The following is a 26,862-nucleotide window of genomic DNA, read 5'->3' as shown; positions in this document are numbered from 1 at the left end:
CAAAAAAAAAGGGATTCGACCTCGAAGAACTACTGGATCAAGCCGACTCACCATTCACGGAGGAGATCATGAGAGTGAAGGTCCCTCCAAAATTCAAGCTGCCCACGGTAAAACAATTCGACGGGACGACCGACCCAGTGGACCATCTAGATGCTTATCGGGAATGGATGGATATCTACGGAGTGTCAGAAGCGGTCAGGTGCCGAGTATTCTCGACTACTTTAAACGGGTCGGCCAGAATATGGTTTCGACAATTAAAACGAGGGTCAATCTCGAGTTTCAAGAGCTTGGCCAGAGCATTCGTGACCTAATTTGTAGGGGGACGGTGTCAGAGCCGACCTGTGGCTTATCTTTTAACTATTAAACAGAGGATGGCAGAGAGTCTACACGACTATGTAGCTCGGTTCAACGAGGAGAAGCTGCAGGTAGAAGGCCTTACAGACGCTGTATCTCTGCTGGCCTTCATGTCCGGGTCAGGGATGAGCATTTATCACTTTCGTTCGGAAAGAAAACACTGAGTACCTTCTCGGAGGCGCTGAGCCGAGCTCAGAGGTACATGAGCGCTGGTGAGTTCTTTTACTCAAAAAGGGAGCCAGACGGAAAGCGAGCCGACCAAAAGAGGGAGAGATTAAAGGAGAACAACGAGTGTTGCGGGAATGCTACTATACCTCAATGAAGGGCAACGACAGGACTTCTACTAAGGGGGGCTGTTGACCTTTCCTTTCTTCCTTCAAATGTGGTTGTTTTTGTTTCTCTACCTTTAGCAAGATTTCTAATTATTATTTCTTTTATTCAATAAAGTGTCCACTTGTTTGGTTCTCTGTCAACTATATCTCTTAAATCCAAAACGAGATACCGACGACTTTGATAAAACACTTTGCCTCGTCTACAAGCGTACTCTCAAAAGATATCAACAATACAGTTGAGAGTAGGGGGCAATAGGTACCGACCACGGCTACTCAACGACGTAAGCTTGGTAAATCCAACTCTACACGGCGACGATAAAACCAGCTATAGCCGAGCAGGCCGAGCAGGGCTCGGGACCGACCACTGTTCGGCTTCGACCAAGTGCGAACGGACACAAATCTACATTAATCGGCGGTTTTATGAGATAGCCTATTTTGGTCAATAGGTCTTATTTTCGACTGAGCACGGCTCGGGTCCGACCACCACTCGACGTCAATCACGTGCGACGAGGCATGGATCTACTTTAATCGACACGTTTCGAAAGAACAATTAAACAATCTCAACACGGCCAAACCAGAAGCGGGTCGATTGACCTAGCACGGTTAAAACATGAGATGGAGTAAAAGGCCAAAAACAACAGCTGGTGTAAAACCTTCGGCTATGACCAACGAGTTAAAAACCAACGTCGGGCTTGAATAAAGCGACAGACCTCTCGGGAAAGGCAAGGCCAAGCCCTGGTTATCGACTTAATCCGACCACCCTTGATAGGGGAGAACCAGTGACGGGCCTGAATAAAGCGACAAACTTCTCGGGAGAGGCAAGGCCAAGCCTTGGTCATCGACTTAATTCGACCAACCTTGACAGGAGAAAACCTTTTTTGTCACGAGTCGAGGCTTGTATTATTACACCGTGATGCTGTTCGGATTGAAGAATGCAGGTACAACCTACCAACGAATGGTGAATCGGATGTTTGCAGCCTTAATCGGCAAAAATATGAATACCTACATATCTACGACCTGAATATCTACATATCTGCGACCAATCAAGAAACTCAAAATTGGGACGGACCTAGAAGCAGGTCGATAAGCTAAAAGCCAATCAGTGAAACTAGTGAAAAGAATCCCGAGGTGCTAAAAAAGGCATGCGTACAGGCCCAGCAAGGTTAAAACAGAAAACAGGCAAGCCTAACCGATTAACGAAACTCACGGGTAGAAAATCATATGGCAAAAGCCAAAATAGGTTAAAAACCCGAGGGTGTTGATTTAACTTGGGGTAAAAAACCGGCAGAAGCCAAATATGTTAGAAACTTAAGGGTGTCGACTAAACTCAGGGTATAAAAGCCATTGGCAAAAGCCAAGTGGGTTAGAAACCCGAGAGTAAACCCTGAGGTATAAAACATGGGCAGAAGCCAAATAGGTTAGAAACCCAAAGGTATCAACATTAGTTCTGTTAAAGTTAGATCCCAAGGCCAAAAGTAAATGGTTTAAACTCAGATGAGAATAAAACCAAGCTCAGGAGACTTGATTATGGTCAACGAAAATTGGAAAAAAACTTCCAATTCATGAATAGTATCGCCAAGTTCAAGGCACAAAACCAGTGGCAGGAACCAAGCACTAAAATCCAGAATTAGATCAAAAGCTTTTGGTAGAAGCCCTGTGCGTTAGCAGCCTTCTCATTTTTAGCCATTGATATACAACGGTCTTGTGATAACGACAAGCGACAAGTACTCTCAAAACAAAGATCTTTACACAATTATTCGTCTTCTGTTTTGAGAGTGGAGGCCATTGTTATGGAGAACAAAAACGACCTAATGCCGGGGCAAAGAGCGAGGAAAGCGGCTGGCGGAGAACTAACCGGGCCGAGAGGGCTCGGTCCCGACCCGGGGCTCGATCCCGACCCGGGGCTCGATCCCGACCCGGGCCTCGGCCCACAGCCCAGCCAACGATCCCCCATCTTCGATCGACGATTCCACCCAGGCCTTGCAACGGTGAATTAGGGTTAGCTATGGAAAGTTCTGAAACAACTCCACGCTATAAGTAGTGATCCAGCCTTAGAGGTAAAGGGGGCGAAGAAGTGACTACATTTACCTTGTTCTCTTACTAACTTAAGCATCGGAGCCCGTGTGACTAGAGTCACACCGGTTTAGTTCGATTTTGTTTTGCAGGTACTAGTCCCGGATCAACAAGTTTGGTGGGTGCGAAGAGGAGGACCGAAATCCACGCATCAACAACAACCACCCTCGCCCAAGTCCAAATGAGGTGTTTAAGAAATAATGTCCAACAAAAATAACATAAAAATAATAATAAGAAGAAGAAATGTATCGTCTTTTCATGTAAAATGTAAATGATCTCCTTCTTAGTTTACGTGGCATCCCTAATAATTATTGACTGTAAAATATTTAACAATCAAGCCTTTTCCTTTTCTGTTTCAATGATTTTGCTCTTATACTGATAGGGGAGTTACATAGCTAATGCCACCAAAAAAAAAAAATTAATTAAAAAATATTGTGGTCAAATAATCATTTAGTTACAAAGGATAGAAATGTCATGTAGCTGGAATTTCAGTAGAACTCGATGCAAGATAAAGTTACGACCAAGTTCAAAAAATAGCGAACTCAAAACGACAAGTAGATCGATCATCAACCTCAAAGAAATTCAGTATAAAGACATGATTGAAAAATGACTCATCCTAACCTATCCCCTAATTCATGATAGGCCAATATAAAATCTGCCTTTCGCGTGATGGACTCGAATACAACCTGCTAACTATGGCTCAAGTAGTTAGATGGTCATATAGTATTGTATTAGGTGAAAACCAATTTGTCTCTCTGATAGAATGAGGCCACTATAAAGGCAGACACACAGCCATATCAATAAACAATTCTCATCCTATTGGCCTCGATCTTTACTAATATCATATTCACTTTATTCACACTATGATTTTGCTTTTATAAATTTTCTTTTTAAATGTTGGTAAACCCCACATCATTTCTTGATCATATGATTTTGATTGCAGTAGATTGTGAATTGAAGAAATATATATACCTCCATAGTACCATAAACTTAAAAGTCAAGGACGTTCTCTACGAGATCATGCAACAACATATCATTATCTATTTTAAAGCTTTTATATACACATATAAGGGATAGCTATTTAAAAGTTCAAAACAAATCAAATTATAAAAATGTAGTGCTAAACTTGAGAAGCCTTTTAAGTAGAGAGAATTACAAAATAAGATTTCATATTTGATTCAATTCCTTAATCTCCATGCAAATATATCATCGTCCTATTTATATAATAGGATAATTCTTAATTATAATAGGAATAAAACATCCCAATCAAAATAGTATCTAAAATTAAATGTTAAATCTCAAATCGTATCAAATCGATTTCTAAATCATATCAATCGGTAGGTTCTATATATGTATAAAAGAGCATTATGATTAACTCAATCATATACCACATCAATTCTTACTAGCATTTAATATTTCTATTACTGCCCTTATTAAACTCACCACCTTCGACCAGTTTCTTTGGACATTTGGTCATGGTGGGTGTCCGGAGTGTGGGAAAAGTTATTTAATGGGCCATTCAGTGTCCTCTTCTAATAACTGCTCAGTTCAAAATAAATTTTTTATAAGTTTAAATAAACATTTGGTAAAGAGTTTAGTGGTATGTCTCATTTGATTTGGAATACTTTTCTATTCATCGAGTAAAAGTGGGCGGTAAAAAACTCATTCAAGCCAAACACTTCTCTATCAGAGAGAAACAATCCTTAGATTATGATAAAAGAAAGAAAAAAACTTTGACATATTGAAGTTAAGTATTTTTTTATCTAGTTGATGGCAAGAAGATCTTTTTTATGTAAAAAATAAATGTTGATAAATATTAAATTTAGTGATGGAACGTTAGCACCATAGTATTTTTTTCATTAAAATATATATATATATATATATATATATATATTTTTTAATATAACATGTACGAGTGAGAATTTAAACTCATGACTTTTTCAGACTTAACCTCCTAGATTTGGTTTGGCCTCGTTCAAATATATACGTTCCTATTAACTATTACATCTATTTTTAATTTCTCTCTCCTATATGTACATTATGAAACCCAAAATTAATATACAAAAGTTCGTATATAAATTTGATATTTTTCTTCCGAATCTCCATGGAGTTTCACCTCCCACAAACCGATCTCTGGACTACTTCCATGGAAGAACAAACTAAATCCATCGACAAACCCGACCCCATGTACTTCCCTTCTCCGGCCAGGCCCTCCGCCGCCTCCATCCCCACGCCCTGGCCCATGTCGCCGGCAAGGACGCCGCCGCCGCTGCCACAACAACAACAACAGCCCGTTGTTTACCACTGCATAGCCTCCCTCCACCGGCCGGACGGGAACATAGTGTCGATAGCGGTGACGAAGGAGTTCATATTCGTGGGGTCGGAGAGCGGCCGGATTCAGTCGTGGAAGCTGCCGGAGTGCCCCGGAATGGGGTTCATTAAGGCCAGCTCCGGCCAGGTGGGGGCCATGTTCGCCTGCGGGAGGATGCTGTTTACTTCCCATGGGGACTGCAGAGTCCGGATTTGGGATGTGAAAATTGGCGGGAAGAAATTGAAGCCCAAAAAGATTTCGACTTTGCCGCCGAAACGGTCGTTTTTGGCGATGAGAAACATACGCGCCGCCCAGCAGCAGCATACAGATCTCATCTCTTGCTTGGCTTATAACAATGTAGATAAGCTTCTGTATACAGGTAGTTCTAGAGTTATTAATTAAATAATTTGAATTAAATTATAAGTTTAGACTTGAAATTGTGGAGGATTTTTTTTTTACACGTGGGTGGTATTCGAAACTCTCAACTTCTCTATTAAAAATATATGTTTGTTAAGTTAGGTTCGTTTTGACTATGGGTTATTTACTCCAACAAATTTACAATAGGTCTCTGCTGTGTTGTTAAATCCATGGTTGAATACTCATTACACTTTTTTTTACCTACAAAAATCAACTTATTATGTGATTCTGATAAGTTCAATGAATTAACCCTAGAGATTTATTAAATAAAAAAATAAAAGTTCATGATTCGTATTAAAGCAGTAACTCAGTTCCAAAAGCTCAAAGGCCGAGAACTTGCAAATTTTAACCATAAATCTGTTATAGAAACTAAATTAGGTTTGTGTTAAGCTATAAGTTTTATGTAATTAATTTTTAGGATCAGTAAACTCTATAATTTAGATATTAAATACCTAAGCTACTGTTTTATAATCATTTTGTTTTTTATTTTTTATTTTTTAAAATTAAACTTAGAATTATGACTTTCAATATGTACGTTGTTTTGTTTTGTTATAGTTTTTATAAATATTTCCAAGACCAAATTTTGAAAAAAAAAATGAAAAAGTCCTTTTAAAAACTTATTTTTGTTTTTTAAATTTGGGTATGTTTTTTTAGATAGTGAAAAACTTACCACCGAGATTATCCAAAAACAAACATAGTTATTAAAAACAATAAAATTTAATACCAAATAGGGATCAGAAATAGTTATAAAAAATGTGATCGAGATTAAACACCACTTTTAACCTAACTATGGACTAAACTGAGTGTTTGATATAGGTTCGTGGGATAGCACAGTAAAAGCCTGGAACATCTCAGAAAAACGATGCGTAGATTCATTCATGGCTCACGAAGGCAATGTAAATGCAATCGTCATAAACCAAGAAGACGGCTGCGTTTTCACCTGTTCTTCTGATGGCTCTGTCAAGATCTGGAGAAGGGTCTTCGGAGAAAGCTCCCATATCTTAACCATGATCCTCAAGTTTCAGCTCTCCCCCGTCAACGCACTGGCTCTCGCCGTCAACCCCTCGCCGTCGTCTAAACCCTGCAACTTTCTCTACTCCGGCTCCTCCGACGGCCTCATCAATTTCTGGGAGAAAGAGACCTCCTCCAGCAGGTATAAATTTAGCCACGGTGTAGTTTTGGTTGATTTTCAATCTAATCCATAAGATTTCAAAGGTAACTTTAAGTTTTAGACAGGTATTTGTGGTTCGAGTTTAATTTCAATTTGATGTCCTTACGATTTTAAAATTTTAAATCTGGTCACTATGATTTGATTAAATCTCACGAATTTGTCCCAATTGTTACTATATTGTATATGTGAAGGTATATGATAACGTGCATGTACTAATTTGACTAATTATGTTAACCAGCTATATTAGAGTTTAGATATTATTCTCTAAACTTGTGGGGTTTAACAAAATCATTGGAGCTAAATTCAAAGTATAAGGACTAAATAGAAATTTTTAAAACTACCGGGACCAAATCAAAACTAACAAATATTTTATAATTTAACTTATATTTAATTATTCATTCATAATTCTAACATTCCTCTAACTCATAAATTTTAAAATTAGTCGTAAAGTTCAAATATAATGTCACTTCTTCTAATATCATTTTAAATCATAACTGAACTTAAAAGTTTAAACAGGTACAACCATGGAGAGTCCTTGCAGGGCCATCACTTCGCAGTTCTTTGTTTAGTAACCTTGAAGGATTTGATTCTCAGTGGCTCTGAAGACACGACCATTAGGGTTTGGAGGAGAGATCACGGAGAAAATGGGTTACTTCATTCGTGTCTTTCGGTGATCGAAGGCCACCATGGCCCGGTGAGGTGCTTGGCGGCGGCAATGGAGACCGATAATATGGGAAATATGTTGGTTTGCAGTGCGAGCTTGGATCAGAGTTTTAAGGTGTGGAGAGTGAAGGTCTTTCCGGCAAAGAAGTCGTCACCGCCGCCACCAGTGATGAACAGCTCCGGCTGCTGCAGCTCAGAGATGATAGAACAGTTGAAGGAGATTGTTGGGTGTGAGATGAATGCTGTTCTATCACCTTCTTGGGTGGAGAAGAGGAAGCTCCAAGGTGGTGATTATTATATGTCTAGTAGTAATCCTTTTTAGTTCAATTAGTTTATGTAATAGAGAGTATTTTGAACCTTTTATTTCTACTAGGTCCTAAATCAATGACATTCATTTCTTTTCATTAATTTAGATGGGATGATATAATTTGACAACTAATTGGTAAGATTTGAGAGATTAACCTAATGTGTTGGATGGACCTGATTACCTAAACGGTCAATCTTCTAAATTTAACTTATTTAATTGGTAGAGTGTAGCTAATAAAAATTCAATCTCAAGACTTAAAAATCTAAAACAGATGCGTAATAGTAAACATTTTGAAATAAAAGAATAATATACCTTAAAAAATTATTATCAAATCTAATATGACCTAGCTAAATCATGTAGCTTCATCCAAATTTTAAAGTAAAATAAATTGCAAATGTCTATACTCAATTAGATTATGTAGCAATATGAAATTAATATTATGAATTAAATAAATCAAATTAACCCTGAATAAGTTAAGACAAAATTGTTAGGGTATAATGTAAAATTAGAAAGATCGATCGATAACTCTTAAAAGACAGTTAAATTTGTACCGGTAGTTTTAAACATTAAAGCTAAAATTCAATGGCTTCAATCTTTTCTTCATTACTTTTGAAAAGACACATCTTCAGGAGAGTTAATTACTTGTGTAGTACACTCTTCAATTCTTCATGCATGTTTCCTATTAAATGCAGACTATAATACACCAATGACTAAGGTATATAGAAGTTCACACATATAGGCCATTACTTAATGAGAACGTGAATTAAAAGAATGGAAGTAAAAATCAATTGAAATCGATAATTCTGACGACATTGTTGGAGATGTGACCCAAGAGAATTCAATTAACAGTGACTGTTTTCCAATAGCTTTAGGATATGGAACACCAATTTTAATTTATATGAGCTTTTGATGAGATCTTGAAGCTTAACTCGTTGCCTATAATTCAATGATTTTATGAAGTTCTAGTAGCTAGGTCCCTCAAAAAATAGATCAAGGAAGAAAATGATAATCGAAAAGAGTGATAACAAAGAACAAAGTAAACATTTTACGAAACGAAATCTCAAATGCTTCCCTTTAACAAACGTATATTTTTTTTAAGAGTATTACATCATTCAAATTAAAATTTGGAAATTCATGACTTTAGAGGAATGTGTACACAAATCTAAATAAGAGGAGCTCTTACTAATATTTTGATATGAATAAGAAATAAAAATACATTATATAGGCAACTATTGTATTGTTCTATTTCTATAGAAAATCCAACGTCACTCCATAATGCCTTTCCAAATAAAATTTGCATTCGTGGATGCCATTCAATTCCTTTTTGTTTCCTTTTGCAATTTTTGATTTGACACTTCAATTTATTCAGTTATTGACAAGTCAAATCAAAACACTGTCACCAATAGGAAGGACAGCACGATTTTTTTAAGTGTTAATTTGGACGTCAGACTTTAAAAACTAATTTTCTTTTAAAATTAATTATAGTAACTAACTCAAATTATAGTAACGATTTTTTATCATTGCAATAAATCCTTCATTATTTGATTTCATCCCAAAACACTTAATTGGTCGAAAGATATGATAGACAGACTAATGGTGTAGGCTCATTGGTATATTTAAGTAAATTTTCATATAAAAATAAAACAAATTGTGATATGCTAGTCTGGTTGCATAACTTGCTTCCTTTTCATCTATTCTAAATTTGTTTTTCAATAGTTTCAAATTTCAACAGCAATAAAAAAAAAAATAGTTTCATACATCTATTATGGTTTTTAAAATTTAATTCAACTTTCAATTATATTTTTAAAAATAAATATTAAAATAACAAAAAATAGTACAAACTCTTTTTGTTTTTTGGCTAAATGTATATATATTAATTCTTAATATTGAGAGCTTGCAAAGGCTTCAAATTTTTAGATATAGAGCCTATCAAGCTCTTATAAACTTATTTTGATGAGGTGTGACAGTGGCAACAAAACAACATCTCGATAGATGGCAAGCGAGGATAGAAATGGCCTACAGTGACGATGAGATGGAAAATAAGGTGAAGAAGAGAGAAAAAGAAAAGATGGGAAGAGAACCCACAAATATATTATTAAATCAATATATTTTACTAAATTAGTACATACCATCAGTAATTTAACCAACGCGTCACTTTAAGGTTAGTTAAAAATAATTTTAGGACTTCTCAAACCTTAAAGATAAAAGTATCCCTTTTGAAATTTTTGGATCACATACAAACTACACAAAAAATGCGCGGTCTTACCCTATTTAAAACATCATGGGCTAAGTTAAAAAAATTTAAATAATGGAAACAAAAAAAAACAATTTAAAAATAGGGAAATCCAACCTCTGATCCCAAAATAAGAATTAAGTACATGTAAATTACCACGAAAATACTTAAATATTAAAGAATAAGACATATCCGTTTTAACATTTTCCATATAATTTACGTAGGTATAGTACAGTACAACAATACCACAGCCTTTTAATAATTAATTAATTAAATTAGCCCTTACAAATCAAGATTCTGCAAAGAACGGCGACGGCTTCCGTTTTTCGTGGAGGTCACGCGCCAGACTTTAAGAACGCCGTCCAAGCTCCCGCTGCATATGGTGCAGCCGTCGTCGGCCTCCTCTTCGTCCAAGCAGCCGGTGCCAGAAAACGCCGCCACGCACCTGACCGGGCCCCGGTGGCCGACCAGAACCGCGAGACACGTGTGTAGCTGGCAATCCTGGTCATCCCGGGCCCACACCCGACACGTGGAATCCGCTGATCCACTCACCACGTAGTTTCCGAGGGTGGCCAAACACATGACCGCGTGCGTGTGGCCCTGCAGGGCGCCGCCGTACTGCAGCTGGCCGGAGAACCAGCCCTTGAGCCAGTAGTGGAGGTAGCCGTCGCTGCAGCCGCCGTAGAGGACGCCGCCGTCGGCGGCCAGGCTTAAAGTTTTGACCGGAGAGAACTTAGCGGGGAGGGTGACGACGAGGGAGTGGGGAGGGCGGTGGCTGCGGGAGAAGTTGCGGCGCCAGACGCGGACGGTGGCGTCGTCGGAGGCGGTGTAGAGGAGGCCGTCGTCGGCGGCGATGATGGCGTTGATTGGGTCGGAATGGGCTTGGATCGTTTCAACGCATTTGAAATCGGAAATTCTCCAGATTTTTACGGATTTGTCGAGAGATGCTGAGTAGAGAACGTCGTCGGAAATGTTGATCGCCAGTGACGTGATTGGACCCATGTGCTTCATCTGAAACATAATCAATTTAATTAAAAGTTTAAAACCCACCACCACAAAATAAGATTTATGTTTACTTTCAGATCGTAGCTTCTTAAAATAAGTGTGCAAGAAGTAAATTAGTATTGATAAATTAAATTTCGTTTTTTAAATATTGAAAAACTAGGTCACACTAGCTATTTGTAAATTAATATTTATTAAATTGCTTTGATTTAGATCACTTTTCAGTGGATATGGATGATTTAATCATATTGGAGATCTTGTGTTCCAAGTTGGTTTGTGATTTAATCAGGTTTAAAAAGATAATTACTTAAAATTTTATATCCACCTACATTTTTTTAATCATTTTTAAAGTCACGTATATATATATATATATAGAGGGAGAGAGAGAATAGTAACTAAATAGTTAAATAATAACTTGGTACATGAACATTGTTCGAATTTGGCTTTTCTATAGTTTTAAGAGTTTCAATTTAGTCCAAATTTTTTTTTTAATAAGTATATTGAAAATTTTAAACTATAGAAAAGAATGTAGTTGAGACTAATTCAAGCTATAAAAACTAAAGCGGAAACTTTTAAAATTATATAGACAAAAATTATAATTTAACTCAACTAAAATATCATATAGACAAAAAAATTATAATTTAAATCAACTAAAATATCATTCAATGTAGTAAAATATTTAAAAAATTATTTTTATCCATATACTTAATTTATTTTTTATATTGATAAAGGATTTGCTTTCACATGCTTAATCTCGTCGCAATGTCTAATCTTATAATGTTTAATTATAAAAAATAATAATAAATAAATAGATAGAAGATTTCAATATCAGAAGAATTTATCCTCCTAAAATTTAATTCCATTTTTCATGTGCCTCTTTTTTATTTTTAACTTATATTTAAATTTGAAAACTATATATATATTTAAAAATTTTGATTAAATCTTATATAAATTCTAAGATATGTTCTTATTGTAAGACATCTATATACGACTAGATGGTCGTGAGTTTGAATCACCCACCCTCCCATATTGTACTCAACATGAAGGAAAAAAATATATGCCCATACTCTTTTAAATGAAGTGGTTCAATTGATTAATTATTATTTTTTTAATTTATTCCGTTTTCTAACTAAAAAAAAGTACGTACTTATTTGAATTTTAACAAAAATTTCTAGTATAAAAAAACTAGTTTTTGGAGATGATTTAAATCTTTGGTTTTAAGAGTCTACTATAAAATTTGTAGTACGCGTAAATCATGAAAAATAAAATAACGTATGAGTAAATTAAAGAAAGAAAAAAACAAAGGCAAGATTAGAACAATAATATAATAAATCTATTAATTTAATATACTTAAAATATTTGGTATATTATATTAACTAGCTCAACCAAAACCATGTCAAATGCAATAATGGTCATAAAGAATGGCATCACCAATATTTATGGGATCCAAAAAATTAATTCCGCTTTTTGTAGTATTTTCTAAAAGTAGGAGTGGGTGATTTTTTTAATGAATGCTTGTCACTAACTAACTATATTTGTCGTGTAATCTAACATTTTCGCAACATTTTCTAATATGCTTTGAAAATTATTTTGAAATCTATACCAATTTTAAGAATTAAAAATAGTTTTTAAAAATTTTAATTTTTTTAATACAGCATGTAGGGGTATGAGATTCGAACTCACCCCTTTTAATCGAAGATAATTATCTTAAGCAACCCTGAGAAGCTCACTACAAATTTTTTTTTAAAAAATTCACTAGTTCTTTTTTCGTTTGTTATTAAAATTGGCCAACGAATTCAAAAGATTTTTATTTTCTTTCTCACTGAGTTATCTAAAACGACAAGATTAAACCAATCTAGTTTTTATTAAAAAAAGCAAATTTAGTTGTTAAAAGTAATAAATAATAAAAACCATTATCAAGCAACATTTTAAACCATCTTTATTTTTCATATCCAAAACTTAAATTATGGAATCAGTAATATATATTCCAAACTCTCTATACATTACTCTATTTTTGCAACTAGTTGAATATAGTTTGGATCTTCTTTTTCAGTTTCCCTTTTATTGCAATTTATAAATTATCCCTTTATTTAGATTTATAAATTATATCAAAGCAATCAATATTTTAATTTTTTTTTTAAAACCCAAGAGACAGTGCAAGAAAGAAAAAATAAAAAAATTTATAAAAAAACAAAGATGAAGGAAATTACCATTTTGTCCTTCCCTGCAATGTAACTTCTGACGTAATTTCCGGTGGTCGGAATAGTTGCGAGGCGGAAATGCTTGAGCCCTCTGTCCCAGCTCCGGCGCCACACACGAATCTTACAGTCACTATAGGCGGCGTAAAGTTTATCATGAGAAACCTCCAACGCCACCGCCATGGCAGCCCTGGTCTTGAGCTCGCCGCACTCCGTGAAATCCGGCATCTTCCAGATCCTCACCAAGTTGCTATCAGACCCAGTGTAGATTATGTTGTTGAAAATCGCCATGCATAAGATCTGCCCGTCTTTTTTCAGCACGGACGACACGCAGCGGTACGAAATTAGCTGGTCGGAGATCTTGGCGGCGGCGGCCGGGTGCGGGGGGGAGGTGGCCGGCGAGTTGTGGAAGCTCTGAGGGAGGGAAGGGCAGTTGTTGCTGCTGAGGCCACGGGGAGGGGTGAAGGGAAATTGAGAAAAAGAAGGCTCTTTGGTGGAAATGCTTCGGTAGAACCTCTGGCCGACGGCGGCAGCGGCGGAGGAAGTGGTGGTTGTTTTTGGTGGAGAGGACTCCGGCGAGTTCAGAGAGGCCATTGTAATAATTCTCTCTCTAAAAGTAGAGGGAGAGATTAAATGTGTAATGTATGTAATGCCATTTTATTTTATGATAGAGGATTAAATGTAGGGTTGTTTCCTGTCATGTCACACCATTCCAATTTAAATTTATTCATATTGGAAGAGTCGAGATTATTATGCGAATTTGATGATAGTTTTATATTTATGTGTATGAGAGAAAACTTAAAATTTATATATTTTTTTACGATACACAATGTATAGGGGAACAATCATATGGAGACGACTATATTGTTTGTAATTTCAAAATTAAGGACTAACTATTTAAATGAGATCATAATTATAATGAATTATATATAGTGTTATAAAATTTGAAATCATCAGTTGTATGAATTAGTTACAGAAAGATGTGCTTTATCAATAATAATAAAAAAAAAGTGGATTGCGTTGAAGGGTTTAATGTGGTTAGTGAGGATTTGTAAATTTATAAAGCTTAGGATTAAAGGAACAAATATATGGCTTTTGGATGGAGAGGTTTGAATCTCAGCCCTATTTATGTGTTAAATTTCAAAAATAATAATAAATTAAGTCTAGAACAAATAATGTTAATTTGATAGTGCAACGTGACATCAAACTAACAAACTTTGACTATAGTTTAATTGGTCAAGACACCTAACTTTAACTAAAAGATATTGAATTGGAATTTCAATATATTTATTGAGATGTAATATAAATTTATATTAAAATTAATACTGATATGAATGATTAAAAGAAAAACAAATATTATGAAAATGATATTTTATCTACATTTCCATAAAAAAAGAAAAAGAAAAAAATTTTGAGATTTTTAGACCATCACATTAAGTAAAGAATTAATGGTGTTATTTTTACAAATTTGATTTGGTTAACCTTCTCACTTGGCATTGGCAAAGAAACAAACAAGGAAAATGTCCTAAAAATGGTGTTGTTTAAAGGGGGTAAAAAAGAGAGGGACGGTTGCTGTTTGTTTGCATAAATAAAAAAGGAGGAGCGAGGAAATGAAAGCATGGCAATCCAAGATTCCAAGCCCAAAACAGACTCTTCGGCTAGAACTCGACCATACCAGCAGCACCATGAGCTTCGACACTATGAGAGACCGAGTACAATCCTCCAGCCCCCAGAGCCCTACTTCCAATCGGATGCTCGAGCGCGTCCTCTCCATCCGCAGAGTCCCCTATCACAGTGGCGATGTTGACGACCACGACGACGACGACCATTTCTCCAAGACCAAGAAGCACAATTTCTCCTTCTTCACCCACCGATTCTCCAACTACTTCGCCCGGATCGGACCCATTTGGGCCTGCCTCGCTCTTCTTGCCTTAATCTTCCTCTTCATCTCCTCCTTGATATTCTTCCACTCCCGCAGATTTGTGTGCGTCTCCAACTACGATCCCGTTTCGCGCTCTGGGTTCTTCGGCATGGACGGCCTCGAATCCGATTTCGGCTCCCTTGGCGTGCCCTGGTGTAAGTTTTCTTGCTACTGCCATTCGATCTGATCCGTTTCGGTTTTCGAAATGTTGAGTTCTAGATCCGTGTTCTGTCTATTTATGATGGAAAATTAGGAGCAGAATCATCATTAATTTGTTTTTGGTGATGGAATTTGTGTGTACCGCTGTCAGCAATCTCATGTCGTTGATTTGTTGTTGTAACTAGTTGGCAGTTTCGCATCTCTTGAGCTTTTTCTATTTTGAAACGTACGATTCGATTTTTCTCTTTGCTCAGTCTTGGACTATGTATTGCGAATTTGCGATTGTATAATTTTTAGGCTTGTAAGCTGTAGCGTCATGATGATGTACTAGCTCATTTTTGTCATTAAAACTTTAGTTCCAACTTATGTCACAACATTGGAGTCTTGAACATACACGACAATATTTGATAGTGTTGAATTTTTGGTGTTTACGATTAAGAATCCTTATAAATGAACTACTATAAGTCATATTCTCTTTGACTTCGCAGTCCTAAGTTCTAGTCTGATCAAATATTATGAATTTCCTAAACTTTTTACCTGTTTGAATCCTTATAATCCCATCCTTGGCAAAAGGCAGATCGAAACATGGAAAGACAGTGGAATGGACCGCAAAAGATTTACTAAGAGGCTTGGAGGAGTTTGTACCAATTTACGAGACCCGTCCGATAAAAAACAACATGTATGGTATGGGCTTTGATCACAGCTTTGGCCTTTGGTTCATTGCTCGTTGGCTAAAGCCAGATCTGATGATTGAGAGTGGCGCATTCAAGGGACATTCAACTTGGGTGTTGCGGCAAGCAATGCCAGACACACCAATTATTTCACTGTCACCGCGTCACCCTGAAAAATACTTGAAGAAAGGGCCTGCTTACGTTGATGCTAATTGTACATATTTTGCTGGAAAGGACTTTGTAGACTTCGGAAGTGTTGCTTGGATAAATGTGATGAAAGAACATGGAATCGATGATCTTAGTCGAGTCCTTATATTTTTTGATGACCATCAGAATGAATTAAAGAGGTAATCAGAGTTTCATTTTAATCAATTATTTTCATTTTCTATATAACTATACACTTTGTTTATGCTGAAAGTTTATCGTGTTATTTGAGGGCAGAATAAAGCAGGCTCTGAAAGCTGGCTTTCAACATCTTGTTTTTGAGGATAACTATGACACTGGTACGGGAGACCATTATTCTTTAAGGCAGATGTGCGATCAGTTCTATATTAGAGGTGCCTGCTCTTCCACTTTGCTCTGTCTGTCTGTTTTTATACCAAATATGAATATGTCTAGGTAGCCCTCAAGGGACAGCCTAGTTGGCAAGGACTTGGGGTCTCATGGTTATACTGGCTCAGAGCCTCAAGTTCGAACCTTCTGTGAGCTTAATACAAAAAATCCTTAATATCTCCCAGGTTTGGGCCTTGAGGTGGGTGCGGGTGCACCTGTGGTATAGGGAAGCAAAGCTTTGACTCCTAGTTATTAAAAAAAAAAAAAAAAAATCTAGGTAGAAATACAACACAAATTTCTTCTTCACACCATCCATTGGGTATTCGGATAAGGAATTTTGCACAAGGAGCCCTCATTAATACAAAGAAACTGAAATCTAATGAGAAAACTGATCCATGTGATCCTTGTGATATTTTTAGGACAGAATGAATTAAAAATTATTTTCCCGTGTTACTTTTACTTATCTGAGTGCTCAATTATTTGCTCTAGTTCTCAGAATTTCAGTTTTCAATAACCTTTCAAACTTTTTAATTGGAGTGCAAATATTACTTCATGCATATCGTTGTGGCAATCATTAAACATTAGCTAGCAAGCAACTCCGTGACCAATGAAATTGAAGTTTATTTTAATGCCTTTATATTTGTGATTTAGGAGGTGGGCACAGTTGCTTCAAGGACAGTGATGAAGCTAGAATCAGAGCAAAAAGGCAGAAGTTCTGGGAGAAGGCAGTGGATATAGAAGAACTTTGTGGACCATACGAGTCTTGGTGGGGTGTCCAAGGCTACATGCGCGATGATTTTAACCACAGCAATAGGGCTATTTCCCACGCGGAGCACTTCCAAAATAGCAGGTACTTGGAGTCAATTCTTGATGTTTATTGGGAGCTACCTCCAGCTGCCGGCCCTTCCTTAACACATCAGACTAGATATGATCCCGCTCGTGTTTCCAGCCCTATTGTCGAAGATGGCAGGTACAGTTTGTTCCAGCGACTTGGTTTAGCTCGACTTGAGACTTCTGTATTTAGCGGTTACACACAAATGGTCTATATTCAGATATCTAAACAATAGTTGGGAGAGTCTGACAGAGATTAGGCATTTTACTCTACATGTCAATAGTTAAGGTCATGCCTGCATTTATCTCGTAGTCGTCCCCTAGTTCGGAAGTGCCATCTTTTTTCCATACCCACTTCTGCTTTTCAAATTTTAAGTCAATTTAGGGACAGATGCTTTCTGTTCAAACATATTCCTAGTGGTTTTGTTGATGGCAGTTTTATATATTGGCCACTGTTTGTTGTATCCTACTGTTGTAGCATATCGAGCCTCAATTGACTTTAGTAAACCGTTTTCGTATCCGCTGTCGGACTTCTGTATTTAAGAATAAGTCCTATAAGAGCAATCTTTGGAGCCTTCAAAGGAATTAATTTGTTAAATTTCACTGTTGCTCTCAACCTGATGAGAGACTGATAGGAAAACTGGATCATGATTGTGAGAACGAATCCTAAATAGGTTAAGAGAGCTCTGCTCAGCAAAATGAGTACATTTTATTCAGGAGAGATTAGGATGAGAACCATAAATCAGGAATACAGAATTAGATGCCTCTCTTACATATCTTATTTAGGTGGCTGGAAAAAGTTATAGTTGATCAGGTATAAACCTAGCTAGCCAAGGGGCTGGAAATTGAAATCATGCGGTGGGTTCTGCAAGAAATTGTCCATGGAAGATTTTCTACCCATCCCATGAATGCTTCCATTTTTAGCTCCCAAGGGTAGTCCAGTTGGCAAGGACTTGGAATCTCTTGGTCATTCTAGTTTAGAGGTCTCAAGTTCGAACTTTTTGATGAGCTTAATACCTAAACCTTCCAGGTCCAGACTTTGGGGTGGGCGTGGAGTACTCTAGGTTGGAGAGTAAAGCTCCGACTCCTAGTTGTGCTGCTGACATTGTTGGCCAAAATAAGCCGAAAAGGCATAATGTAGGGGAGGGATTTACTCAGTCTGGTAATTTTGGAACATTTCATGATCTCGAGCCTCCTACATGAATCAGTAGATGTGGAATTGCACCATGTATGAACAGCTAAGGGCTGCATTTGGGTTAAAGTTCATGAGGCATAAGCAGGTTGGTTATATAGAAAGCTACCCATGATTGAATCAAATTGACAAAATCTATTTAAATTTAGCTAACCAATTATTTTCCGGTTTTATATTTTTGCCAAGGGTGCGATTGGTTGGGCGATTCGATGAAAACTAGAGAGTTGGTGTTTTTGAATATACATACTTAGTGGTAGTTATTAACTAGATGTTTAGTTGAATTTAAAATATTATTAACTAATTTATTAACATATATGGAATATGTTTTGTATAATTATTATTTTACAATATTATATCCTCTGTAATGTAGTATGTTATACATGTTGTATAACAAAAATATACAACATGAAATGAAATGGGTCAATAACATATTTATCAAAGTTTTTATCTTTTTATTTTTAATGTAACTTTGCATTTTTAATTTTTATATCTAAAATCTAAAATTATTGAAAATATGAAAATGTTTTTTTTTTTCGTTCAGAATTTTCCAGTGTTGGATCGCAGTTCACAAAGTCATGAAACGATATAATTGACTTAACCCAATACCTGATTTGTCCTCTGGCAGGAAATAATTAAAGAATTACTTGATTAAACACACAATTAGTACAAAACAATTAAAGAATGACTTACATGATACCAAAGAGGACAAAAATTCTTGAAATTCCAAGATTCTTCATCGGATGACCTAAGTTCAATATTTAAAATAAAAATTAATATTTTGAAGACTTTGAGAAATTTCCATGAACGAACTACTCATTCCAATAGCTTATTCAATCACAGAATTATGATTACTAATATTTACATACTCATACCAATATATTTCTCACTTTTAATGTCCTCCCTATTCTAAAATATTTAGCTTGGTCCTTTTTTTTTCTTGGAAATTAGCTAATTAATCATTCAACTTTCAACTTCAAACTATTTAACTGTTTAATTAACAAATCTTTCTTACAATTTAAAAACTATATATATTTTAGTACAACATGTGAAAGTTGGGGGATCAAACTCACAACCTCATAGTTTGAGATATATATTAATTACCACTAAGCTATGCTCAACACGTATTTTTTAAAATTGAAAAAATGAATTGGGAAACAATTATAAAATAATTGGACTATCTTATTTTTCTATTAGAAAATATATTGGGAGTAGATTAAATAAAGCAAATGGTCCTTAACTTTTTAAGTAATTTACATGATGTTTAAAATTTTCAAATTCTCAAATTTACCCTTAATATACTAAAATTCTCAATTAAAACTTTCTGAAAAAAAAATAAAAAATAAAAATCAATTTACAGTTACATTGTTTATTAATATATTTCAACATGTTATTTTCAAGTATCACTTGGATAAAAAGTTAATGAATAGTTGAGTTTCTAATAAAGCAATAATTTAATAATGTATTAATTTTTTATTAACAAAAATTTAATTATATTTGAAAATTTCTAAAAAACTTGACAAACTAAACCAAGAGTATATAACTTAACATGAGCTTAACTTCGCGATAATTGATATATATCTTTGATGAAGAGATTATAAGTTCGGATCTCCAATTTCATTTGTTCTATAAAAAAAATAGCCTATATAATAAATTAAAACAATTTACCACGATTTTAATTTCAAATTGATTTTGTTATTTTATAGAAAATAATAATTGGACCAGGTTTGGGGCAGAGGATCCATTTTCTGGTTACCCCAAGAAAAGGGCACGCAGACCCAAACGGAGCTGAGCTGATTGCTGAGGTAGCGGTTGCTCCGCGTTTCGGCGTTTCTGTAATTGCACAGGGCGTCGCGGCGCTACTCAATCACAATCACAATCAGTCTTCTTCTTCTTCTTCTTCTTCTCCCTCAGCCATTTCCACAACGGAGCTCCCTCTTCCCCTTCTCTTCTCCTCTCTGCAACCTATCAATTTGTCATGGTCTTAGAAGCCCTAGCAACAGCTTCCGCCACCTCCTCCTCTGCTTCCCCGCCTTCCACCAGCAATTCTACTCTTCCACCACCTCCTCAAGATGCATGGACTCTTGCTTACCAGACCTTACTTCCTCACTGGAAATCTCTCTCCCACTCTCGCATGGTACCTTCATCTCTCTCTCTCTCTGTTCTAAACCTAATTTTATTTGCTTCTCGGATGTCTATTTTATTTATTCATACCTGCCTCGATTCCCTGGCCTAGCCCTCATATTCGTTCCTTTCTGAATTTGAATTTTCTGGTGATTTTTATTGTTTTTTGAGTTTGTTTCTAATTAATAACTTTACCCAAGATCATTTTTCTCGTTGGTGGACCTTGAACTGTCCATGTATTGTAATTTGTAGCTGGTTGATATTTCTGCGTACTAATTTACGACACCCTGCATGCCCTTTTTCTTTTTTCTATCTATTCTGTAGTCGCCAATTCCAATTTCGATATCGAAAGTCAATCAAGTGGATGCGGCTCGGCTAGATATTGAAATGTCAGCCATGTTGAAAGAACAGCTGGTTAAGGTCTTTGCTCTGATGAAGGTATCGGTTGATCATCTATTCTGACATTGAAATGTAAATACTTGGCTAGTGAAGTTATTTAGGCTTCATTCAGTATTTCTTCTACTTTGATGGATTAGCCAGGAATGTTGTTTCAATATGAAGCAGAGCTTGATGCTTTTCTGGAGTTCCTTATTTGGCGCTTTTCAATTTGGGTGGACAAGCCCACACCAGGAATTGCTCTCATGAATTTGCGGTATAGAGATGAGCGTGCTGTGGAAATTACAGGAAAAGGTAAGGTGGTCTAACAAGCTCCTGCTATGCCGCTTGTTTAACTGTTTGTTACAGTCAAGATGGGGTAGGAATTAAATCACGTTTCTCCAAAATTGACATGTAAGGTCAATAATTATAATTAAGTTTGAAGTTTCTAGAATTAAACTTCAAGAAACCGTGGGAGAACTGCTGTTATCAAATCTTCTTAGTAATATATGGTAGTCATTTGCTAGTTCCTTTCTTGAAAACTTCAATCGTTTTTAGCTAACCTAGTTGACCTACTCCTGGCTCTGGACTTCTTCTGCAATACAGTCAGAACTGGCTTGGAAGGACCTGGCCTTACAGTTGCTCAAAAGATTTGGTATTGTGTGACCACTGTGGGTGGTCAATACATTTGGACTCGATTACAAACATTTTCTGCTTTCCGTAGATGGGGAGATTCAGATCAGGTACTGGTTTTCAGAAACTCACCACCCCTACTATGTGGAGAATATTTTTATGCTGTGGATGGTTAGAATAAAATAGGCATTTTATATAACCCTATATTTTGTTCAGAGGTCACTGGCTAGGCGAGCATGGCTTTTGATACAGCGCATTGAAGGAATATATAAGGCTGCTGCATTTGGCAACTTGCTCATATTTCTTTACACAGGAAGGTAGGTTTACTGCATCTGTTAGCTGCACTTTTAAACAAACTCTTCCACTCCAACCAGCTTTAAGTAATTATTTGTTTCTAATTGATGCCAATAAGGTATTTTGAAAAGATTCTACTCAAGTAAAAATTATACTTACCAGGGTCAAATGATCTCTCTGCATTGATTACTTTTTGGTTTGCAATGGAAAAATGAAATTATTTTTCTATCAATAAAGTACAAGTTCATGTCAGTAGAGACTAGAGTGTGAATTCTTCTAATGAAGTTGGAGCTTTGATTTATTTTGTCATCATTTTGTGGATCCATTCGACTGCATCAATTTTCAGTTTATCCACAACATTTGCTGAGGCAATTTAAATATTTCTGCAATCATATTGCTGATTCTTGTGTCATTGTTGGTTGTTTCGCTTTCATTTGCTTTTCATTCAATTGTGCTGGTTTAAATTCTTTACGTACGTGTTCTGTGGAACTCAGATAAAAAGGTGGCAGGTTGTCGATTGTCATGAGTTGTTTACTTTCTTGGACAACTTGACCTGCAGCATCATATGTTTGGTGTGATGCAGGTATAGAAATCTTGTCGAAAGGGTTCTAAGAGCCAGGCTTGTTTATGGGACTCCTAATATGAACAGGGCTGTAAGCTTTGAGTATATGAATCGCCAGTTAGTGTGGAATGAATTCTCGGTAACTTTTTCTCTCCTTTACAGTTTGTTGCAGAAGTATTGGAAATTTTTTGGCTTAGAACTAAATGTCACACTTCTTGCTTCATTTCAACGATATATATTCTTTGAATGCATTATTATTGTTAACCATATGATGATTAGCTCATCCTCTTCCCTTTTTTCTCTTTAAGTAGAATTCTGTTTCAAGTCTAGCATGATACATATTGTCGGGATGTATTCTGTTTGAAGTCGACGTCTACCATGGAAAAGCTGTTTGTTTGGCGAAAATAATTGTCTAGATAGAATTAAAGTGAACTACAAGTTTCAGGTCGTTCATATAGGGTTTCCAATTGGCTTTCAGTGAATCAGTATCATCTACTATACTCATGCTTGCATGAATATTAGAATAAGGGTTTCAATTTTCTTTGCCCAATGCTAAGCTAAATACAACGTTATTGTTCATAGTGAGGAACGTTTGTCCTCAAGAGTCTACTTTTTTGTGCTCATGACAGGAGATGTTGCTGTTGCTTCTTCCTCTTCTTAATTCTTCCTCTGTAAGAAACTTTCTACGTCCATTTTCTAAGGAGAAGTCTTCAAGCTCAGCCGAGGATGACAGTGCTTGTCCAATTTGCCTGGCAAGTCCTACAATTCCCTTTCTGGCTTTGCCTTGTCAACACAGGTCAGTATTTTTTATCACATCACTCTTTCTAAAGCCGAAAAAACTACTATTTGTCATATGAAGATTGAAGAAGGCACAAACGATAAAATTAGATGTGTTTGTTCCTAAGCCCAATCGAACAGGCATACAAGATGATAAAATTATTTCTCTAATGAATAAAGTTTCGACATACATATTACAGTTTTCATTCAAATACTCAATTTTTTGACAGTACTATGTTGATTGATGTAGTCAGTTCTAACGATAGAACTTAAAAAACTTCTAACATAAAATTATATATGTAACCAGATAAACATAGTTGGATTTCATGTCTATATAATTGTATACTATTGGTTTAATCTCACTGGCTCAGCTTAGGCGTGAGATGGAGAAAAGTATTAAACTTATAGTTTTTCCTCTCTGCCAGATACTGTTACTATTGCCTCCGGACACGATGCATTGCAGCTCACTCATTTAGATGTTCCAGATGCAACGAGCCTGTGGTGGCCATGCAGCGGCATGTTGAAGGCACTGCTACAAATCCCAAACGGTGATCCCCGTTCCTCGCGGGCAGAGGGAGCAAATACAATTCTAAGTATAGTGATAATAACAAGAAAAAGGAAAATTGCTTCAATGTTGCATTTAATTTTTTTGCTTGAAGCATTACATGCTTACAGAGAATAATAAATTCCCTGGAAGAGCATTCTTGTATTGTGTAGTAGCCTAGTAGGGGGCTCATTCTTTTTTCTTTCCTAGTACACTTGTAGTTCAGGTACTCACTGATTACTTTGTGATTAATTTCCTTGCAGGAGTTACAAGAGGAAATAATATGCGTCTTTTTTAACTTTGCTTTTCTTCTTGACAAAGGTACAATAAGGGGTGGGGGGGAGAGTATTTGAACTCTGCATAGAAATTTAGATCAATTAGTATTTTCAATTGGTGCCATCACTGGCGGATAAATCTTATCTTGTTCATTTGGTGTGAAAACAATCTTGGCTGTGTATGCTTATATTGATTAGTTTTTGCAAGTTTAGCAATCCTATTATATAAATTTTACCTTGAGAAAATTTGACTGTAGAAAGTTTCTGTGGCCTTTAGTTCTACTTATGTTGGGCTATAATTTTTCATCTGTTTTCTGGATCCTGTCCTCTTGTTCTGTTTCTATCATCTGGCAGTTGGACCAATTTAAATGGTCTAGATTTGAAAATAATACCTTATGATTTCTTTGGTTTTTCCATTTCCATTAAGATATGGAGTCTAATCATCAAGAACTTTAGAACATTGGATTAATGATGTTTGAAATGGTGGTGACAGTGGTTACACTTTCAAAACCTGTAATTATGGTAGTAGTACACTTTCCACGCTTGTATATTCTTCTGCTCAGGATTAGGCCATCACTTTCCCATGGAAGAGCCGGCTTCTTCTTTTACCACAACTTTATGCTATAAAGTTTTGTCCGAACATTTTTTAATTTGTATCTGATCAAATAAATTCCTTAACTTTTAATTTTGCGTCAGGTTCTTGAATTTTAAAAATAGTAAATAGATTTTTAAATTTTCAATTTTATGTCTCTGATGTATTTGATGTTTTTTAAAATTTACGAAATTGTTAGACATGAAATTGCTTATTAGATATTTTTTAAATTGAGAGACTTATTAGACAATTTTAGAAGGTCAGGAAGTTTATCTCCTTAATGTCATAACATTTATATTTTTATATTATTTTATTAGTTAAAGTATATTTTCTCAAATTTTTAATCTTTGTACTTCTTAAATATTTGTCATCTCCATCTTTTGAATTTCAATTTATTAGTCTCAAACTTTAGTGTTAACCAGTTATGTTAATATAATGAAGAATTGACCTCTCGTATTGGAGAATGGAGAAATTATTGGAGGAGGCCCTCCGATGTATGCGGTAGTTTTACAAAGAGAAATTACAAAAATATTTCGAATTGGTATCTAATAATTATTAGGAGAATACAAAATTTTGAATTTACATCTAATAGTTATTAGGGTTAATCATATTGTGGCGATCTAATTTAATAGTGTTGATGATTGACATGATACCTCATTTGATAATTATTTTGTTTTTAATTTTCTATTTTTAAAATTAATCTTGTAAACACTATTTTCACCAATGTATTTATTTATTTTGCTATTTACTTTTTAAAAATGTAAAAAAAAGTAGTTTTTAGAAAATCTGGCAAAAAATTCATATATGTTTTTTAAAAAGACAGAAATATCCAAAAAATTTTGAACAACGAGTAAAAGTACATAAATGAAATTTAATATTAGAATTTATGGAAATAATTTGACTTTTTCTTGTTTGATAAAAAATAATTTGACTTATTTATTTGCTATTATTATTTTTGAGGTGGAAGGGAAAGGAGCGGGTATGGGGGTTTTGTCTAATGGCCCACTCCTTTATTTTTCGAATAAAAGTCATATAGATTGGTTATTTTTTATTTTCTAGGAGCCTACTTTCACTATTTTTTTAGAAAAAACAAAATTCCCAAATACTTTTTAATTTTCCAAAATAATAATTAACATCTTATTCTTATACTTGTGATATGAACAGAACAGGGCACTTAATTTTGAAAAATTGTTCGTCTTTTGCATTTCAATCTATGACGATTTCTATCAATAAAAAAAGTAGAAAGAGAACACATCATTTCTTTGAACTAATTACCTTTTTAATAAAATAGTAAACATGACTGGACTTAATCAATCAAACTCATGATATATCAATAGAAAATAAATAAATTTTTACCTAAACTCGCAGTTTTTACCGTAAGCTTTTAATTTCATCAAATTGTATCTTAAATTTATATAAGTATTATAAAATTTACCTTAAACTAAAAGATTATTGCACTTTTTACTTGTTACTAAATTTTTGTTTGCAAAATGGTTTAAAATAGTATTTTCACATTCAGCTATGCATGGTAATTGGTAGGAAATTGAAAGGACTAAAAAAAAAGAAAAAGAAAAAAACAAGACCACGGAGCTAGTTTTAGTTGAAATTCGTGAGTTTACGAAAATATTAAGCAATTGATTTTTTTTTTTTTTTTTTGATTTCTGGATATAAGAGGGCTCGAACCTGGATCTTGAGTGTCAACAACTCGTATATAAATTGAAACGTTGGTGTAAGTTTAAGTTTCAATCTGATTACCTTTAAAGTTTAAATGAAAATTGATACGATATGTCAAAGTATCAAAGTTTATGAGGTAAAAATTAATTTTTCCATTATAATTGATTGATTTTTTTTCCCTCCCCCTCCCGCAAATGTGAGAGTATACATAACTCTGACTTTCTTTTGTTCTCGAAAAAGAGGAAAAAAAAAGTCTGACTTTCTTTAATTTCTGAATACCGTGATCAACAATTTTCTCTTCATATATATATATTTTAAGCTTCCTAAGAAAACCCAATTGAGGTTCATTAACAATCAAATAATCAAATTATGGTTAGCGGATCGTTTTCGAAAATAGGATCTTTTAAAATTTTCAATATATAGCTATTACTCTGAAAAGAATTTATTTTTAAAGGAAAACAAAAAAGGATATTCCCACTATTTTTTCTTTTACCCATTTTAGATCTAACATTTACAAATTTTAGACAAGTGCACAACGCTCGAGTTTGCATTAATTAATGATATATTTAGAAAATTACTAACAATTAATGTGCCCTCCACACGGTGTTTTTAGACTTAAAAATAAGAT

General features: G+C 35.2%; 4 protein-coding genes across 4 annotated transcripts; 3 read left to right on the top strand and 1 right to left on the bottom strand.

Annotated features, from left to right (window-relative positions):
* Window positions 1–4,800: 4,800 nt before the first annotated feature.
* Window positions 4,801–7,760, top strand: LOC111021056 (protein JINGUBANG-like). Its single transcript, XM_022297892.2, has 3 exons — window positions 4,801–5,449; window positions 6,304–6,640; window positions 7,175–7,760. Exons 1-3 carry the CDS (start codon window positions 4,864–4,866, stop codon window positions 7,641–7,643), a joined length of 1,392 nt encoding a protein of 463 aa, XP_022153584.1. The 5' UTR covers window positions 4,801–4,863; the 3' UTR covers window positions 7,644–7,760.
* A 2,266-nt stretch (window positions 7,761–10,026) lies between these two features.
* Window positions 10,027–13,690, bottom strand: LOC111021054 (protein JINGUBANG-like). Its single transcript, XM_022297891.2, has 2 exons — window positions 13,074–13,690; window positions 10,027–10,872 (listed from the first exon to the last, which is right to left on the bottom strand). Exons 1-2 carry the CDS (start codon window positions 13,653–13,655, stop codon window positions 10,144–10,146), a joined length of 1,311 nt encoding a protein of 436 aa, XP_022153583.2. The 5' UTR covers window positions 13,656–13,690; the 3' UTR covers window positions 10,027–10,143.
* A 966-nt stretch (window positions 13,691–14,656) lies between these two features.
* Window positions 14,657–17,713, top strand: LOC111021111 (DNA-directed RNA polymerase subunit beta). The gene is made up of 4 exons (XM_022297965.2): window positions 14,657–15,137; window positions 15,715–16,159; window positions 16,254–16,369; window positions 17,016–17,713. The coding sequence occupies exons 1-4, from the start codon at window positions 14,672–14,674 to the stop codon at window positions 17,429–17,431; spliced, it is 1,443 nt and encodes a 480-aa protein (XP_022153657.1). The 5' UTR covers window positions 14,657–14,671; the 3' UTR covers window positions 17,432–17,713.
* Window positions 17,714–20,125: 2,412 nt separating this feature from the next.
* TED3 (Pex2/Pex12 N-terminal domain-containing protein / zinc finger (C3HC4-type RING finger) family protein) lies at window positions 20,126–23,991 on the top strand. The gene is made up of 8 exons (XM_022297966.2): window positions 20,126–20,521; window positions 20,833–20,946; window positions 21,045–21,198; window positions 21,490–21,626; window positions 21,733–21,833; window positions 22,394–22,511; window positions 23,002–23,168; window positions 23,575–23,991. The coding sequence occupies exons 1-8, from the start codon at window positions 20,363–20,365 to the stop codon at window positions 23,699–23,701; spliced, it is 1,077 nt and encodes a 358-aa protein (XP_022153658.1). The 5' UTR covers window positions 20,126–20,362; the 3' UTR covers window positions 23,702–23,991.
* The last annotated feature ends 2,871 nt before the right edge of the window (window positions 23,992–26,862 follow it).

This window comes from Momordica charantia (assembly GCF_013281855.1).
Source record: "Momordica charantia cultivar OHB3-1 chromosome 8 unlocalized genomic scaffold, Mcharantia_2.0 BLBB01000008.1, whole genome shotgun sequence".
NCBI lineage: Eukaryota > Viridiplantae > Streptophyta > Magnoliopsida > Cucurbitales > Cucurbitaceae > Momordica > Momordica charantia.
Note: the sequence above shows the minus strand (reverse complement) of the source record. Positions and strands in the feature narration are given on the sequence as shown.

Coding starts and splice junctions, on each gene's coding strand:
- TED3 (XM_022297966.2), top strand. CDS start 20,363: ATGGTCTTAGAAGCCCTAGCAACAGCTTCCGCCACCTCCTCCTCTGCT. Junction 20,947..21,044: donor AGGTCTTTGCTCTGATGAAG/GTATCGGTTGAT, acceptor TTGATGGATTAG/CCAGGAATGTTGTTTCAATA. Junction 22,512..23,001: donor TAGTGTGGAATGAATTCTCG/GTAACTTTTTCT, acceptor TGCTCATGACAG/GAGATGTTGCTGTTGCTTCT.
- LOC111021054 (XM_022297891.2), bottom strand. CDS start 13,655: ATGGCCTCTCTGAACTCGCCGGAGTCCTCTCCACCAAAAACAACCACC. Junction 10,873..13,073: donor TTGCAGGGAAGGACAAAATG/GTAATTTCCTTC, acceptor ATTATGTTTCAG/ATGAAGCACATGGGTCCAAT.
- LOC111021056 (XM_022297892.2), top strand. CDS start 4,864: ATGGAGTTTCACCTCCCACAAACCGATCTCTGGACTACTTCCATGGAA. Junction 5,450..6,303: donor AGATAAGCTTCTGTATACAG/GTAGTTCTAGAG, acceptor TGTTTGATATAG/GTTCGTGGGATAGCACAGTA. Junction 6,641..7,174: donor AAAGAGACCTCCTCCAGCAG/GTATAAATTTAG, acceptor AAGTTTAAACAG/GTACAACCATGGAGAGTCCT.
- LOC111021111 (XM_022297965.2), top strand. CDS start 14,672: ATGAAAGCATGGCAATCCAAGATTCCAAGCCCAAAACAGACTCTTCGG. Junction 15,138..15,714: donor CTCCCTTGGCGTGCCCTGGT/GTAAGTTTTCTT, acceptor CCTTGGCAAAAG/GCAGATCGAAACATGGAAAG. Junction 16,370..17,015: donor CGATCAGTTCTATATTAGAG/GTGCCTGCTCTT, acceptor TTTGTGATTTAG/GAGGTGGGCACAGTTGCTTC.